The sequence below is a fragment of the Protobothrops mucrosquamatus genome, unplaced genomic scaffold (assembly GCF_001527695.2).
Source record: "Protobothrops mucrosquamatus isolate PMUCROS unplaced genomic scaffold, P.Mucros_1.0 scaffold_25, whole genome shotgun sequence".
Taxonomy (NCBI): Eukaryota; Metazoa; Chordata; class Lepidosauria; order Squamata; family Viperidae; genus Protobothrops; species Protobothrops mucrosquamatus.
Window position 1 is genome coordinate 474426 of NW_015386101.1, and position 13581 is coordinate 488006.

Consider the following 13581-nt stretch of genomic DNA (forward strand, 5'->3'; position numbering starts at 1 on the left):
CCATGGTCCCCTCCAACCCTATTATTCTATGTTGAGTTTGAATTACTGGGCCACCAAAAGGGCCCTGTAGTTACTCCATCACCTTCATGAATTGAAAAGAGCTGGTTGGAATTCACACACTGAGAGGGCGCCATTTTGGTCCCCCAAGGGAAGCCCCCTTGATTTCATTTCATTTCATTTTATTAAATTTATACCCCGCCCTTCTCCCGGAGGACTCAGGGCGGCTGACAGCCAGTTTAAAAACAATAATACAATACCATACAAAATTTAAAAATGATTAAAAATATTTGAATAGGCCGCTTCTACTAAAATTTTGTTAAAACCAATTAAAATACCCCTAGGCCAGTCCTGCCCGCTGAAATAACCAAGTCTTGAGGGCGCGGCGGAAGGAGGGGAGATCCGGAGGGTGGGTGCATCAACGGCTGCATTCACAAGGAACTTGAAATCAGGAGTTCTTCATCCTGCTGCGTTGTCCGAGGCAGAACGGCCAAATATTTGCACGTAGCACACTAAGCCAAACCGACAATAGGTGCAAATCTTGCCAAGATGGATAAATCGCCTTTCCTATTCTGTAATCCACTCAGAAGTGTGATTTACCCGCTTCGCACCCTCTGCTAAGGCGCTTCTTGTATAAATGACAGGAGTTTTTCCTCTCTCTCTGCAGATTCCGAAGGTGGCATCATTGTGGGAGCATTAATTGCGGCAATTCTAGCCGCTGCCTTGATATGTCTCGTTGGTTGGATTCTCATCTCCAGAGAGAAGAAGAAGAGGAGAAAGCAGAAACCTGATTCCAAGGAAATGCAGTAAGTTTGTGGAGAGAACTTTTCGGAAGAAAGCTTCCCTCTTCTCCGAAATTTGTCCTAAATCAGGTTGGCTCGTGGTTTTAATCCAGAGTTTGTTGGAACAAGAGTTTAGCGAATAAGTCACAAGTTTATTTTTCTCAGCGCAGTGGCTGGATCCCAAGGTTAGGCTTGGGATCCTTCAGTAGACTTGTAGAATCAGCCTCAGTAGACCTTGATGGGCCTTCAGCAGACTTGTAGAATCAGCCCTCAATTGGCTGGCTTCATACATCAGACTAAGCTACATCCCTGGTGGACCATCCATAGTAGCGAAGCCAAATCCGACTTCACAGGCTTCTTGTGGAAAAAATAGGAGGATGGGATATTAGGTACTTTCACCACCTTAAGTTATTTATACAATAAGATAGGATAAAAAAAAATCTAAGAAAACCTCCCCAATAAGTAGCAAAGGATGTAATCCAAGGCTAAGAATTGCAATTTTTATGGAACCAAGTTGAATTTATGAGTAACCAGGCAAGCTGCTGGATCATTAAATTAAATTAAAGGAAGATCAGTAAAGGCAGATCCAACCTAGAACTAAGGAACATTTCCTGGCAGTGAGAACAACTGATCAGTGGAACAGTTTTGCCTCCAGAGGTTGTGGGTGATCCATCACGGCAGTCTTTTAAGAAGAGCCTGGACAGCCATTTGTCTGGGGTGATGTAAGTCTCCCGACTTGAGTAGGGGGTTGGACTAGAAGACCTCCAAGGTCCCTTCCAGGTCGATTATTCCATGTTTTATGTCAGAAGCTATGTAAGGTTAGACTGTTCGTTGCTTCATGGGAGACTGGCTAGGGACATTGGGCTAATTGACTAGGTCAGTGATGGTGAACCTTTTAGAGACCGAGTGCCCAAACTGCAACCCAAAACCCACTTATGTATCGCCGGGTGCCCGGTGGGCTTGGCCCATTGGGTGGGCGTAGCCGCGGTGGTAACAGCAGACTGGGTGGGACTAAAAAATTCAATCAATCAATTCCAACTTTGTGAGATCTTTTTTTTCCCTGCGAGAAGTTGAAATTGATTGATTGATTGAACCTTTTTTTTTTTTTGCACACAGGGGCAGAGGCCTAAAGCGAAAGGATTTTATAAAACCCAGCTGAAGGCCTAGGACTGGGGAGACGGCGCGCGTGCCCACAGAGAGGGCTCTGCGTGCCACCAGTGGCACGCGTGCCATAGGTTCACCACCACGGGACTAGGCCCTCCAAGAAGGCAGGGATGGAGACCAGCTCAATAACATTATCAGATAAACTACATATAGGCAGAGTGTGAAACTCAAGTTGAGATTATATAAAAGTACTAGACTCATGTAAAACAGGAAAAAGATAATAATGTTGGATTAGCCTGAAAGGGTCACTACAGCCTTCTCCAATCTAGTATCTCCTCCTGCCCTGGATTTCAATTCCCAGCATTCTGCCCAACAGACAGGAACGATGGAATTGCAATCTAAGACCCTTGAACTGGGAAAGATTACCCCGTTGAGCCTTTTCATAAAAGAGGTGCTAGAATGGGCTTCTCCCACAACATACTGTATTGAGAAAAATGCACCTCCATCTAAACTTTTAAATTGTCTAATGCCTATGTGTATCTTATCCATTTATCCATAGTATGGCTGCAGTATTATTTATCCTTATCTTCTTTACTCCCATTGGTGGTGGGAGGTAATCTGTGGCCTCCCATTGGTGGTGGGAGGTAATCTGTGGCCTTCTGCCACAGATTACCTCCCACCGGCCGATACGCTCCCACAGAGAGGGCCTCCTCAGGGTGCCGCCAACCAGACAGTGTCGGTTGGCGACCCCCAGGGGGAGAGCCTTCTCTGTCGGAGCGCCCACCCTCTGGAACGAACTGCCCCCAGAGATCCGGGTGATTCCGGATCTCCCCTCCTTCCGCCGCGCCCTCAAGACTTGGCTGTTTCAGCAGGCAGGACTGGCCTAGGGGGTATTTTAATTGGTTTTAACAAAATGTTAATAGAGCGGCCAATTCAAATATTTATTTTTAATTATTTTAGATTTGTATTGGGTATTTATGTGGGATTGTTTTAAATTGGCTGTAAGCCGCCCTGAGTCCTCCGGGAGAAGGGCGGGGTATAAATGAAATAAATAAATAAATAAATAAATAAATTATTACTATTACTACTACTACTACTATTATTACTATTACAACTATTATCCTGTTGCTTTGCACGTGTACGGAGAGCTTCTGCACCGGAGACAAATTTCTTGTGGTGTCTAATCACACTTGGCCAAATAAAGTATTCAATTTAATTCAATTCAATTCTGTTTTTCTGCAGGCCTATGCCCACAAAGTTGGAATATGCTGCAGTGCCCAGCGTTCCCATGGCTGCAGTCCCACCAAACAAGGAAGCTAATGAGATGGGAGAACATGGTAGCCCTGAAGAAGCCCAAGTTGCCATATTGCCTGAAAATGAGATGCAGGAAATGGGCCATCAACCAGTTTCCTAAAGCCAGCGGTTGCCCTTGGGGGAACCCTAAAAAGCAGGCCATCTAATCAGGAATTTTTACACTGATCCCGTATCTGTGGCTCTGAAAATAGTGACACACTGGGCATTTGTGCCTAGTCATTTGAGATAGAATTTCTCCAGCCTTCTATTCATTTCATACGAGACCCATAATCTGACCAGATTCACACCACACGTGAAGATTTTCTAAAACCATGATTTATTGAATAAACCACAGCAGCTGGGTACCTCAATCACAGAGGAGCACGCAGCTCTGGGGTTGATTCGTGCCGATAGCCCCCTCTTTGCCTTTTAATTAATTTTAATCGCTGTTTCCTATTAAATTCCTACCCTTCTTCTACATTTTTAAACTTTTATACTGTATATACTGTTTTTAAAATTTAACATTTTATTGTATGCCGCCCAGAGTCCCTCTTTGAGGAAGATGGGCGATTCAGAGATGTGAAAAATAAAGTACGGGGAGTCCTTCACTTATGACCAGCCAGGTATCTGCGGTTTAAAGTTAAGGCGAACTCCCCCCCCCCCCAAAAAAAGCTACTTAGGATTCAGATTCTAAGTTCCGATGGCTGGGATCTCCCCACAGTCGTGTGACGACATTTTGGGAGCTAGACAAGCACTCCGCATTTAACAGGTGCTACAAAAGTTTTAAAATTGGGTGTGATCACGTGGTGCCCCGTTTTACCACCCAAACTGCAGTCGTTAAGTCTGTAAACCTATAATGTCATTAGATTGGCAATGTTGTACTGGTTTAATCAAACTAGCCAGTGCCATCATTAATCTGTAACAAATGGTACAAACCCGGACGGTGGTTTAATTTTCAGTTCAGTTGGTTGTGCAAATCCCCAAAATGGTATTTACTTTACCAAACCACAACTTGTTTGGAATGCAATCACTTATTTAGCCTAAGGCAGGGGTAGGCCACCTTGGCCCTTTTATGACTCGTGGACTTCAACTCCCAGAATTCCTGAGCCAGCCATGCTGAGGGGAAAGGGAGAGGTTTCCATGCTGAGCCATGCTGGCTCAGGAATTCTGGGAGTTGAAGTCCACGAGTCATAAAAGAGCCAAGGTTGCCTACCCCTCCTCTAAACTAATAAAGGCTACATTAATTAACATTAATTATGCTTTCATATGTTCCTTTAGGTCAGGGGTAGGCAACCTTGGCTCCTTTATGACTCGTGGACTTCAACTCCCAGAATTCCTGAGCCAGCCATGCTGAGGGGAAAAGGAGAGGTTTCCAAGCTGAGCCATGCTGGCTCAGGAATTCTGGGAGTTGAAGTCCACGAGTCATAACAGAGCCAAGGTTGCCTACCCCTGGCCTAAGGTGTGAATCTAGCATATAAAACTTACTAGAGTTAATTAACAAGAATTAGTTAACTGCCTCTGAGCTGACTGACATGCACATAACCAGCGGGACTGTGCGTTGCTTTGGATTCACAAAAGTCCACAAAGATATTTGGGAGAGACAACAGCCTGCCTGTCTGCAACTCTTTAAAAAACAGCTATGTCTATCCCAGGGCGGAGCAGCAGTAGAAAAGACAAGGCTGCTTTAAAAGTTGTAGTTAATGTTATAATGCACCACCCTACGCCCTAAGCATCTTTTTTGTGCAGTTTGAATGTTTCAGTCATCATGCTTAATCATTCCCCCCCCCAAAAAAAAACATTGTCAACAACCTCATGAGCTTTACAGAAACAGCCTCAATTTAGTAAAGAATTTTTTTTTCTGTAACTTGCTTTTGGTTACCTGGGGTATTTTGTTTTTACAACCAATGAGTAACACACGCTTGCTAGTCATCGTTCAGCAAAGATCCCTGGGGTAGCTTTTCTTATGCCGAGCAGCATGAGAAGAACAGGGAACTGCTCAATTCTTTTGTTACTTCAAAGAACAATAAAATGTTTACCGGACTCTCTCCTGTTATGTTTCTTTGATAACAAGAACGTGTTACAAAGTTGAAAAGTAACTTAAGGACACAATGCATTTCGTAAGAGCGCTATAATAGGACTAAGACGTCGTAGCTATAACATTCTGTTATCTTCAACTTTACTGTGGCACATAGATAGTCCTGTATACTGTCAAACCATCAAAGAAGTGAGGTTGGGGTAGAAAAACACCACCAACACAACTGGAAGTTCATAATCATTTATGGTATTTGCAACAGCTTAATATTAAGGGCTTTGGTTTACACCAGTGTTTCTCCACATTAACATGTATGGACTTCAACTCCCAGAATTCCCTTGCCCAATTCCGAGAGCTGAAATCCACACATCTTAAGAGTTGCCAAGTTTAAGAAATACTGGTTTAAAATACTGGTTTAAGTATTTAGTATTTTTGAGCTGGGGTGCTGGAAAAGGCTCCTCCTGTGTATTCCTTGGATAGGAAAGGTGACCAAGAAACAAGTACTGGAGAGCGTAACACAGTGGTTCTCAACCTATGGGTCGCGACCCCATTTGGGGTCAATCGACCATTTCACAGGGGTCGCCAAGCAAGGCTGTCCGCCATTTTTTCCCCTTTTTCCGGCGGGTGCCTTACCTCCCTTGGGCTGGGCCAGCTGGTGGTCGGCCTGCTCTGTCTCTGCCGCTTGCCAGCTACGCCTCGGCCGGCGCAAGGGGGCAGAACCACGCATGCGCGGCGCTGCCGGGCAGGGAAAGTCCTCAACTTACGACAGGTTTAGTCCTCGACTTACGACCGGTTTAGTCCTCAACTTATGACCGGTTGGGGGTCACGGCATTAAAAAGGTTGAGAACCACTGGCGTAACACCAGGCATGTCACTGGAAGGCAAAATCATAAAACTGTCTCACTTATTTTGGGGGGAAAAGTGGGAGAATTCACTGGAGAAAGCAATGATGCTCGGAAGAGTTAGCAGTAAAAGAAAACCAGGTCATCAAAGAAACACGATGGCTGGACACCATCAAAGCTGACACCAGCCAGATCATAGAAAAAACTCAAAGAAGCAGTGCAAAATCGGAAGACATGGAGAGACATGGCCCACAGAATCGCCACGAGTTGGGCACAATGAATGGATAAACATTATCATTAATAAACATTTCATTATTATTTTAAGCCTTCAGGAATACTTAAAAATGATCTTGAACAGTAATTCTTTTAATAAGCAGTTTGCTGAAACCACAAAATTAGCCACAAAATGTTCTGGCAAATAAGTCCAAGAAGTTCCACAATGCCAACTACATTAGCTTTTATTCACAAGGAACAATTTATGCTACCTGCACCTTTCCCAAACTAACTTTAAATCTATCAGCTTTCTTCCCATAATGCTCCGCTCCAATCACTTACTGCATACAGGAGGGAGGAGGCTGAAGCCAAAAAGATACTTGCAAAAAGTTTCCAAAAATATCCCAACAAAAAAAAAATCCAGGGAGGCAGCTGCAGCCAGTGGCCCTCCAAGTGTCATTAAGGTACAATCCCAGAATCCTCTACTGCTGGCAGCTGGCTGCTGGGGATTGTAGTTCAGCCACTTCTGGAGGACAAGAGATTCTGCAGCCTTGAATTTTGGCCAGGCTTACTCACTTTCTGAGCCACCACATGTGAGCACCAGCTTTTGACTTTGACTTAATAGACAAGACAATGACCTGAGGGAATAAAGCAGGGGTCCCCAACTCCCGGGCTGTGGTCCATCACCGGGCCTTGAGCTGTTCAGAGCGGGGCCACAGAAGTGGCGGGCAGCGCACACCCCGTGTGTGATCAGGTGTGCGTGGGCACTCCATTTGCGTTGAGTGGCAGGCGCATGTGCCCGCCGCTCGTGCAAATGGAGCCGCACGCACGTGTGCGCTTCCCCACCGGTCCGCTGACCCTCTTCCCCCCGTTTGGGGAACTCTGGAATAAAGGGATCGCCTTTACATGTAACAGTCTTCATTCTATTTACCTCTTCTTGTAAGATGAGAGAGCAGGTTCCCAAAGTGGTTTTCTATACGAAAGCAGACGGAAAGCATTATCTTGAAACTACCCTGCAACAGGACCACTAGAGTTGGCAAAAACAGCAATAAGTTTCGTAACACAAGGAGATTTTTTTTGGAGAACGGTCACTGAAGACATGGGAAAGTACAGAGTAGCTACAGTGCAATAAAAAATTCAAGTTGTAGCACTATGAGATCTTTTTTTTAAAAAAAACAAAACAAAACCCCTCTTATGAACAGTCTTCAATCGTTTTGTCGAGAACGGAATTTAGGTTACCCCCAGCAGCTACCCCTCAACCAGCCTTCTGAGGATGGAGCCCAGTCCTCCTTTTGCAACCTGCAACGGGGTTTTTTCTTCTTTGTTCTCAATGTAGATACTCGCACCATGGGCCACCAGCAGCTTCGCTTCCTCCACCCTCTCTTCATCGCAGGCTAAGTGGCTGTCAAGGAAACCAAGAATTACTCCCTTTTACAGACTCAGGTTCAGCATATTTCTTCTCCAGGGTTAAGGCTTGCCAATTTATTCATTAAATTTATACACTGCCTATCACAGTGATGGCCAACCTTTTAGAGACCGAGTGCCCAAACTGCAACCCAAAACCCACTTATGCATTGTCGGGTGCCGGGTGGGTGTGGCCCATTTGCTGGATGTGGCCCATTGGGTGGGCGTGGCTGCAGTGGTAATGGCAGACTGGGTGGGACTAAAAAGTTAAATCAATCAATTCCAACTTTGCAAGATCTTTTTTTTTCCGTGAGAAGTTGAAATTGATTGATTGATTGAACTTTTATTTTTGCACACGGTGGTGGAGGCCTAAAGCGAAAAGGTTTTATAAAACCCAGCTGAAGGCCTAGGACTGGGGCGACGGCGCACGTGCCCACAGAGAGGACTCTGAGTGCCGCCTCTGGCACCCGTGCCATAGGTTCGCCACCACTGGCCTATCAAGTCACTCAGGTAAAAATGTTTTTTTTAACATTGTGGGGAAAACAAATTTAAACGAGAACTTTAAAAACAGGATTTATGACGAGGCGATTAAGATGATTAATTTAAAAAAGAAGCTTCATACTGATGTGGTTGTTACTCGTAGAAAATACTGGAAAAAATGTCTACATTCAATTGTGATCTACTAAAATTATTAAGAAATGTACTAATTTAAGGTTGATAAAAGAGAGTGTTGTTGGAAGGAGAGAAAATCAAGGAAAGCTACTATGTGGAGTATGGAACTACAGAAACTAATTGTTATTGTTTGTAAATATAAACCCAGACAACATGCTGTTTGCCAAATATTAGTGGTGATTATGTTAAAAAAATTAATAAAATATTTTTTTTAAAAAAGTCACTTTTTGCAGCACCACTGTAACTTAGAACAGTTCGTTTACTGACTGTACAAAGTCGAGGAGTATCTGTAAGTGATTGTTTTACGGTGGGATAAACTACCCAAGCCTTATAATAAATAAATCCTTCCATCCTTACAGAGGTGTGTTTCCTTCGGAGTCCTGTAAGTTGACCGAAGCTTTGTGTTTCAGAAGCATCTCTGTCATTTTGAGGTTCCCTTTGGAGGCTGCTCTGTGTAACGGTGTGGAGGCCAAGTGATCCTTTGCATCTGGATTGGCCTTGTTCTCCAGCAGCATCAGCGCAATCTATTGTCGAGAGAAGAAAAGGATGACCAAACCATTTGCTTTCGAGAAGCAGGGAAAAACAACAAGGGCCCCAAAGCAAAATCTAACTGATAAAGGAGAAAAGATATAAAGAACACAAGTGAGCCGTCAGACCTGAACTCATTGGTAGACTCACAGCGCAATGAACGAGGACATACATTCAATTTTGCAGCTACTGTACTAAGATTGTTGGACGAGCAGGCACAAAAACAGCCAGGGAAATGATGGAAGCCTGGGAAACGGGCCCCTGGTCAGTCAATAGGAGAGCTGGTTTACCCCCATCTTATCAAGTACTTAGGAGGTGAGAGCTGGGCAGCACAAGGAAGCAACAGCCAACAACTTAATAGCCAGCCATCAACACCCCAATCAACACCTAAAAAGCCACATACAACAGGGCCCATCTAAATACTACACATAGAACAACCCAAAGTTCTGCTAGAGAAAAATTCTCTGAAGATGGGCCCCAGCATGAGTCCAAAAAGCTCGGAAGACAAAAAGCTCTGGTCCCGATGACCGACCCAGATTGGATCCTACGACATTATCCTGGGACACGTAGATTCGCCTTCATTTGTGAAAGACTATAAAGACTAGCACTGAGGACGTTACCTAGTTTGGTAACGAAAACGTCCGGAAGAAAACAACCCAGCTCAGAGCGCACCCAGGACCCCTCAAAATCTAACCTCCTGCTTATTCTTCGACGCGGCGTAATGCAGAGGGGTGCAGCCGTTCTGATTGACGGCGTTCACCTGAGCTCCTTTCTGAAGGAGGGCTTTCACGATTTCATCCCGGCCAGCCGATGCGGCAATATGCAAAGGGCTCCAGCCAGCCTGGAGAAAGAAAAAAAGAAGACTTTAGATCAGAGGTCCCCAAATTTTTGGGCACTAGGGACCGGTTCCGTGGAGAGAGGTTTTTTCCGTGGACCAGAGTGTGTGTGGTTTTGTGTGCTGCCAGCATCCCATGGATGAGGCTTTGCTTGTTCATGCGACCCAGTTGCTGGCATGCCGCGCCCGGTGCTGGTCTGTGGCCCGGGAGTTGGGGACCCCTGCTATAGATAATTACAAAAGATTTCCAATTTCATCTCTGCAGGGATGGTGCTATAGGACCAGACACTCGCTGGTGCCTTTTGCTCCCTTGCCTTCTGGAATGTAAGAACGCAAATCAAGTAGTCCATAGATATTTGAGTTATTTAGGGGCTGAGAGGGCATGACGGGTCAGCAGTTAAATGCACTGAGCTTGTCAGCTGGAAAGCTGACTGCATGGGTTTGAGACCTGAGCGCCGCATCATGGGGTGAGCTCCTGTTCCTTCCTCCAGCTTCTGCCCAACTAGCAGTTCAAAAGCATGCAAATGAGAGTAGGTAAAGCAGGTACCACTCTAGTGGGAAGGTAACAGCATTCTGACCATGGAAGCATCTTTGGACAATGCTGGCTGCCTTGGTTAAGAAACAGAGATGAGCAGCGTCCCCTAGAGTAAACACGATTGGATAGGGCAGAGGTAGGCAACCTTGGCTCTTTTATGACTCGTGGACTTCAACTCCCAGAATTCCTGAGCCAGCCATGCTGAGGGGAAAGGGAGAGGTTTCCAAGCTGAGCCATGCTGGCTCAAGAATTCTGGGAGTTGAAGTCCACGAGTCATAAAAGAGCCAAGGTTGCCTACCCCTGGTATAGGGGAAACTTTACCTTTAGGGGCAGATATGGGGGAAGCATGACCAGGTATTTCCCCAGACCTTCCATGGTGGGAAGAAGAAACTGGGGGTGGAGGAAAGTGCAGGCTGCTGACAGCTGTCATCTGATTCACGGAGAGGACCCAATTCAGACCTGCTCTTTCAGAAGACAGATTGGGGAAAGTGTGGGGTAGATGAATTCCTAAGCAGCTGGGGCTTAAAGGAGGAACTCTTTTTGGGAAAATACATACAGGGCAGTCAAGGCAAAGCCCAAGATGCAAGGATGGGCTGGGAGGGTTGACCAAGTTAGGACTATGAACTGCTCCCTCCATATTCAGTAAGCAAGAGGCACAGTTATTAAGTGAATGCTGTGATCATTAATGGTCGTGATGGGGCAGTTTTTGCTGAAAACTGGAAATAAACACAGATTTCCAGAAAAACATCATAAATCAGCCATGTGCCCACAGGGCACTGGAACAGCTCCACAGCTGGTTACAGACTGCGCAAAATGTGATCACAGGGGGAGGGGCAGGCATCAGAACTTGAACACCAGTTTGTAAGTCCCATTTTCAGGGTTTATCGTAGCTTCAAACAGTTGCTAGGTGACCAGTTGTAAGTCAAGGATTACCTGTATTTGGTCATTCCTCATTCATGAAGCATGTACGTTCTATTTTACGTTAGGAAGAGTTTTCAGTTTGGTGTCGTTCCCACATAAAAGCTACAGAACGTACTCCAGGCAAGCAGAAAGGACTTAAAAGTTTCCTTCCAAAAGGAAATGCTACCCTGGTAGGAATCTGGCATCTTCAGATAAAAAATAATAATACAGGCAGTCCTCGACTTACAACAGTTCATTTAGTGACCGCTCAGTTACAATGGCACTGAGTTATGACCATTTTTTAACACTTACGACCATTGCAATATTTGCATGTGATCACTGGACACTTAGCAACTGACTCATATTTATGACAGCTAGAGTGTCCTGAGCTCATGTCACCCCCTTCTGACAAGCAAAGTCAATGAGGGAGCCAGATTCACTTAACAACCGTGTTGCCAACTTAACTGCAGTGATTCACTTAACAACTGTGGCAAGAAAAATCGTACAACGGGGCAATATTCACTTAACAAATGTCTCGCTTAGCAACACAAAACTTTGGCTCAGTTTGTGGTTGTAAGTTGAGGACTTACAACCCGCCAACTACTAAGATCAAGAACCACAGCAGTGCACTTTCGCTAACTACCAATAATGGTTACGTCAACTAAGAGTTCCTAACAGGAAACAAGATGGCAGAAAAGTATACAGCCCATCAACAGTTTGTAAATAGAAAATATTTAATATTATAAAATATTACAATGCCTTGGTAAGGCCACACTTGGAATACTGCATCCAGTTTTGTTCACCACGATGTAGAAAAGATGTTGAGACTCTAGAAAGAGTACAGAGAAGAGCAACAAAGATGATTAGGGGACTGGAGGCTAAAACATATAAGGAAGGAAAGGCTGCTGGAATTGGGTATGTCTAGGACGAGGGGGGACATGATAGCAGTGTTCCAATATCTCAGGGGCTGCCCCAAAGAAGAGGGAGTCAAGCTATTCTCCAAAGCGCCTGCAGGCAGGACAAGAAGCAACGGATGGAAACTAATCAAGGAGAAAAGCAACCTGGAACTAAGGAGAAACTTCCTGACAGTGAGAACAATTAACCAGTGGAACAACCTGCCTCCAGAAGCGGTGAATGCTCCAACACTGGAAGTTTTTAAGAAGAGACTGGACAGCCATTTGTCCGAAATGGTGTAGGGTTTCCTGCCTGAGCAGCGGGTTGGACTCGATGACCTCCAAGGTCCCGTACAACTATTAATATTAATATTATTATTATTATTATTATTATTATTATTATTATTATTATTATTATTATTATTATTATTATATAAATAAAGGGCGATACTTACATCATCCTTGTCATTAACAGGCACCCCCAGGCTTAGCAAAAAATGAACGACATCCGAATGACCAGCTGAACATGCCCAATGTAGAGCTGTCCTATTGTCCTGAATGGAGAAGATAAGATTATGGACACAGGAAAAAAAAATGGAGATAAGTGCTTTTTGTTTACAGATATGAAGTCAACTGATACATGCTCCCATAAAGAGACCACTTCATCCTTCAAAGCAGCTTTCCCTAAATTTAATAAACCCCTCCAAATAAGTGAACTTCAATTCCCAGAATTCCTCAAACTGCATGATCCTTATTGAGAGATCTGGTAGCTGAACCTCATAGCTGGAAGTCACCCAGCTTGAGGAAGTTTTCTCTCTATAGGTCTCTCCTTTCACTTTATAATAAAGTTGCTGCTGTTTAAGAAGTATCTCAAGCAAGCCAGTATGTACAAATACTGTTGTATTTCGCACATAAAATCCTCAAGAAAAACATTTAAGTTCAGAATGCTGATCTTGAATTCAAATGAAAATTGGAGGAGTGGGGGAAATGGTAAGAAAGATGCTTATGAAGATTAGTCTATGCAACAGTAAAAATATTGGCTATACATTTGATCAACCTAATAGTTTTGAACACTTTTATCCAAAATTGGATATGGAATATACCACTACCGATTGCATCAAAGCATTTGTGGTACAAAAAAGGTTTTGGTTTTGATTCCTTAATATTACGGTCTCCATTGTATTATTTGTACATGTTGGAAAAAACATGGTTTATTGAATATGCCAGAATGCACTAAGTCACGATGCCTGATGCCGGGTTAGTGCACTGGGCCAACTCTGTGGTTGGGAAGCCATATTTAAGCCGTGCAAAACAAGCCTATAGAGGTCTGCGCGACAAGCCAGGATCCCATAAACCATGGTTTGTGTCAAAACCACCAAGCCCGGCCACGCTCTCTTCCCGGCTGCCGGGCCAACCTGATCAGCTCGCGTCGCCAGGCTCCGGTTGGCGGCCAGCCGCTCCTTGACCTCCTCCAGCAGCCCCGCGTAAGCCAAGTTGCAGAGCTCCACGTTGGAGACGGACCCACCGCCCTCTTGTCCCTCCATGCCGGAGA

At 44.6% G+C, this 13581-nt stretch overlaps 2 protein-coding genes across 2 annotated transcripts in view; one reads left to right on the plus strand and one right to left on the minus strand.

Annotated features, from left to right (window-relative positions):
• VSIG1 (V-set and immunoglobulin domain containing 1) overlaps positions 1 to 3297 on the plus strand; it is a 13076-nt gene extending 9779 nt beyond the window's left edge. Inside the window, exons 5-6 of the mRNA XM_015832424.2 lie at positions 665 to 803; positions 3126 to 3297. Of these exons, the coding sequence (XP_015687910.2) occupies positions 665 to 803; positions 3126 to 3297 (311 nt within the window). The remainder of the gene's footprint in view (positions 1 to 664; positions 804 to 3125) is intronic.
• Positions 3298 to 7329: 4032 nt separating this feature from the next.
• PSMD10 (proteasome 26S subunit, non-ATPase 10) lies at positions 7330 to 13576 on the minus strand. Its single transcript, XM_015832435.1, has 5 exons — positions 13445 to 13576; positions 12485 to 12583; positions 9561 to 9707; positions 8696 to 8862; positions 7330 to 7664 (listed from the first exon to the last, which is right to left on the minus strand). Exons 1-5 carry the CDS (start codon positions 13571 to 13573, stop codon positions 7511 to 7513), a joined length of 696 nt encoding a protein of 231 aa, XP_015687921.1. The 5' UTR covers positions 13574 to 13576; the 3' UTR covers positions 7330 to 7510.
• Positions 13577 to 13581: the final 5 nt, after the last annotated feature.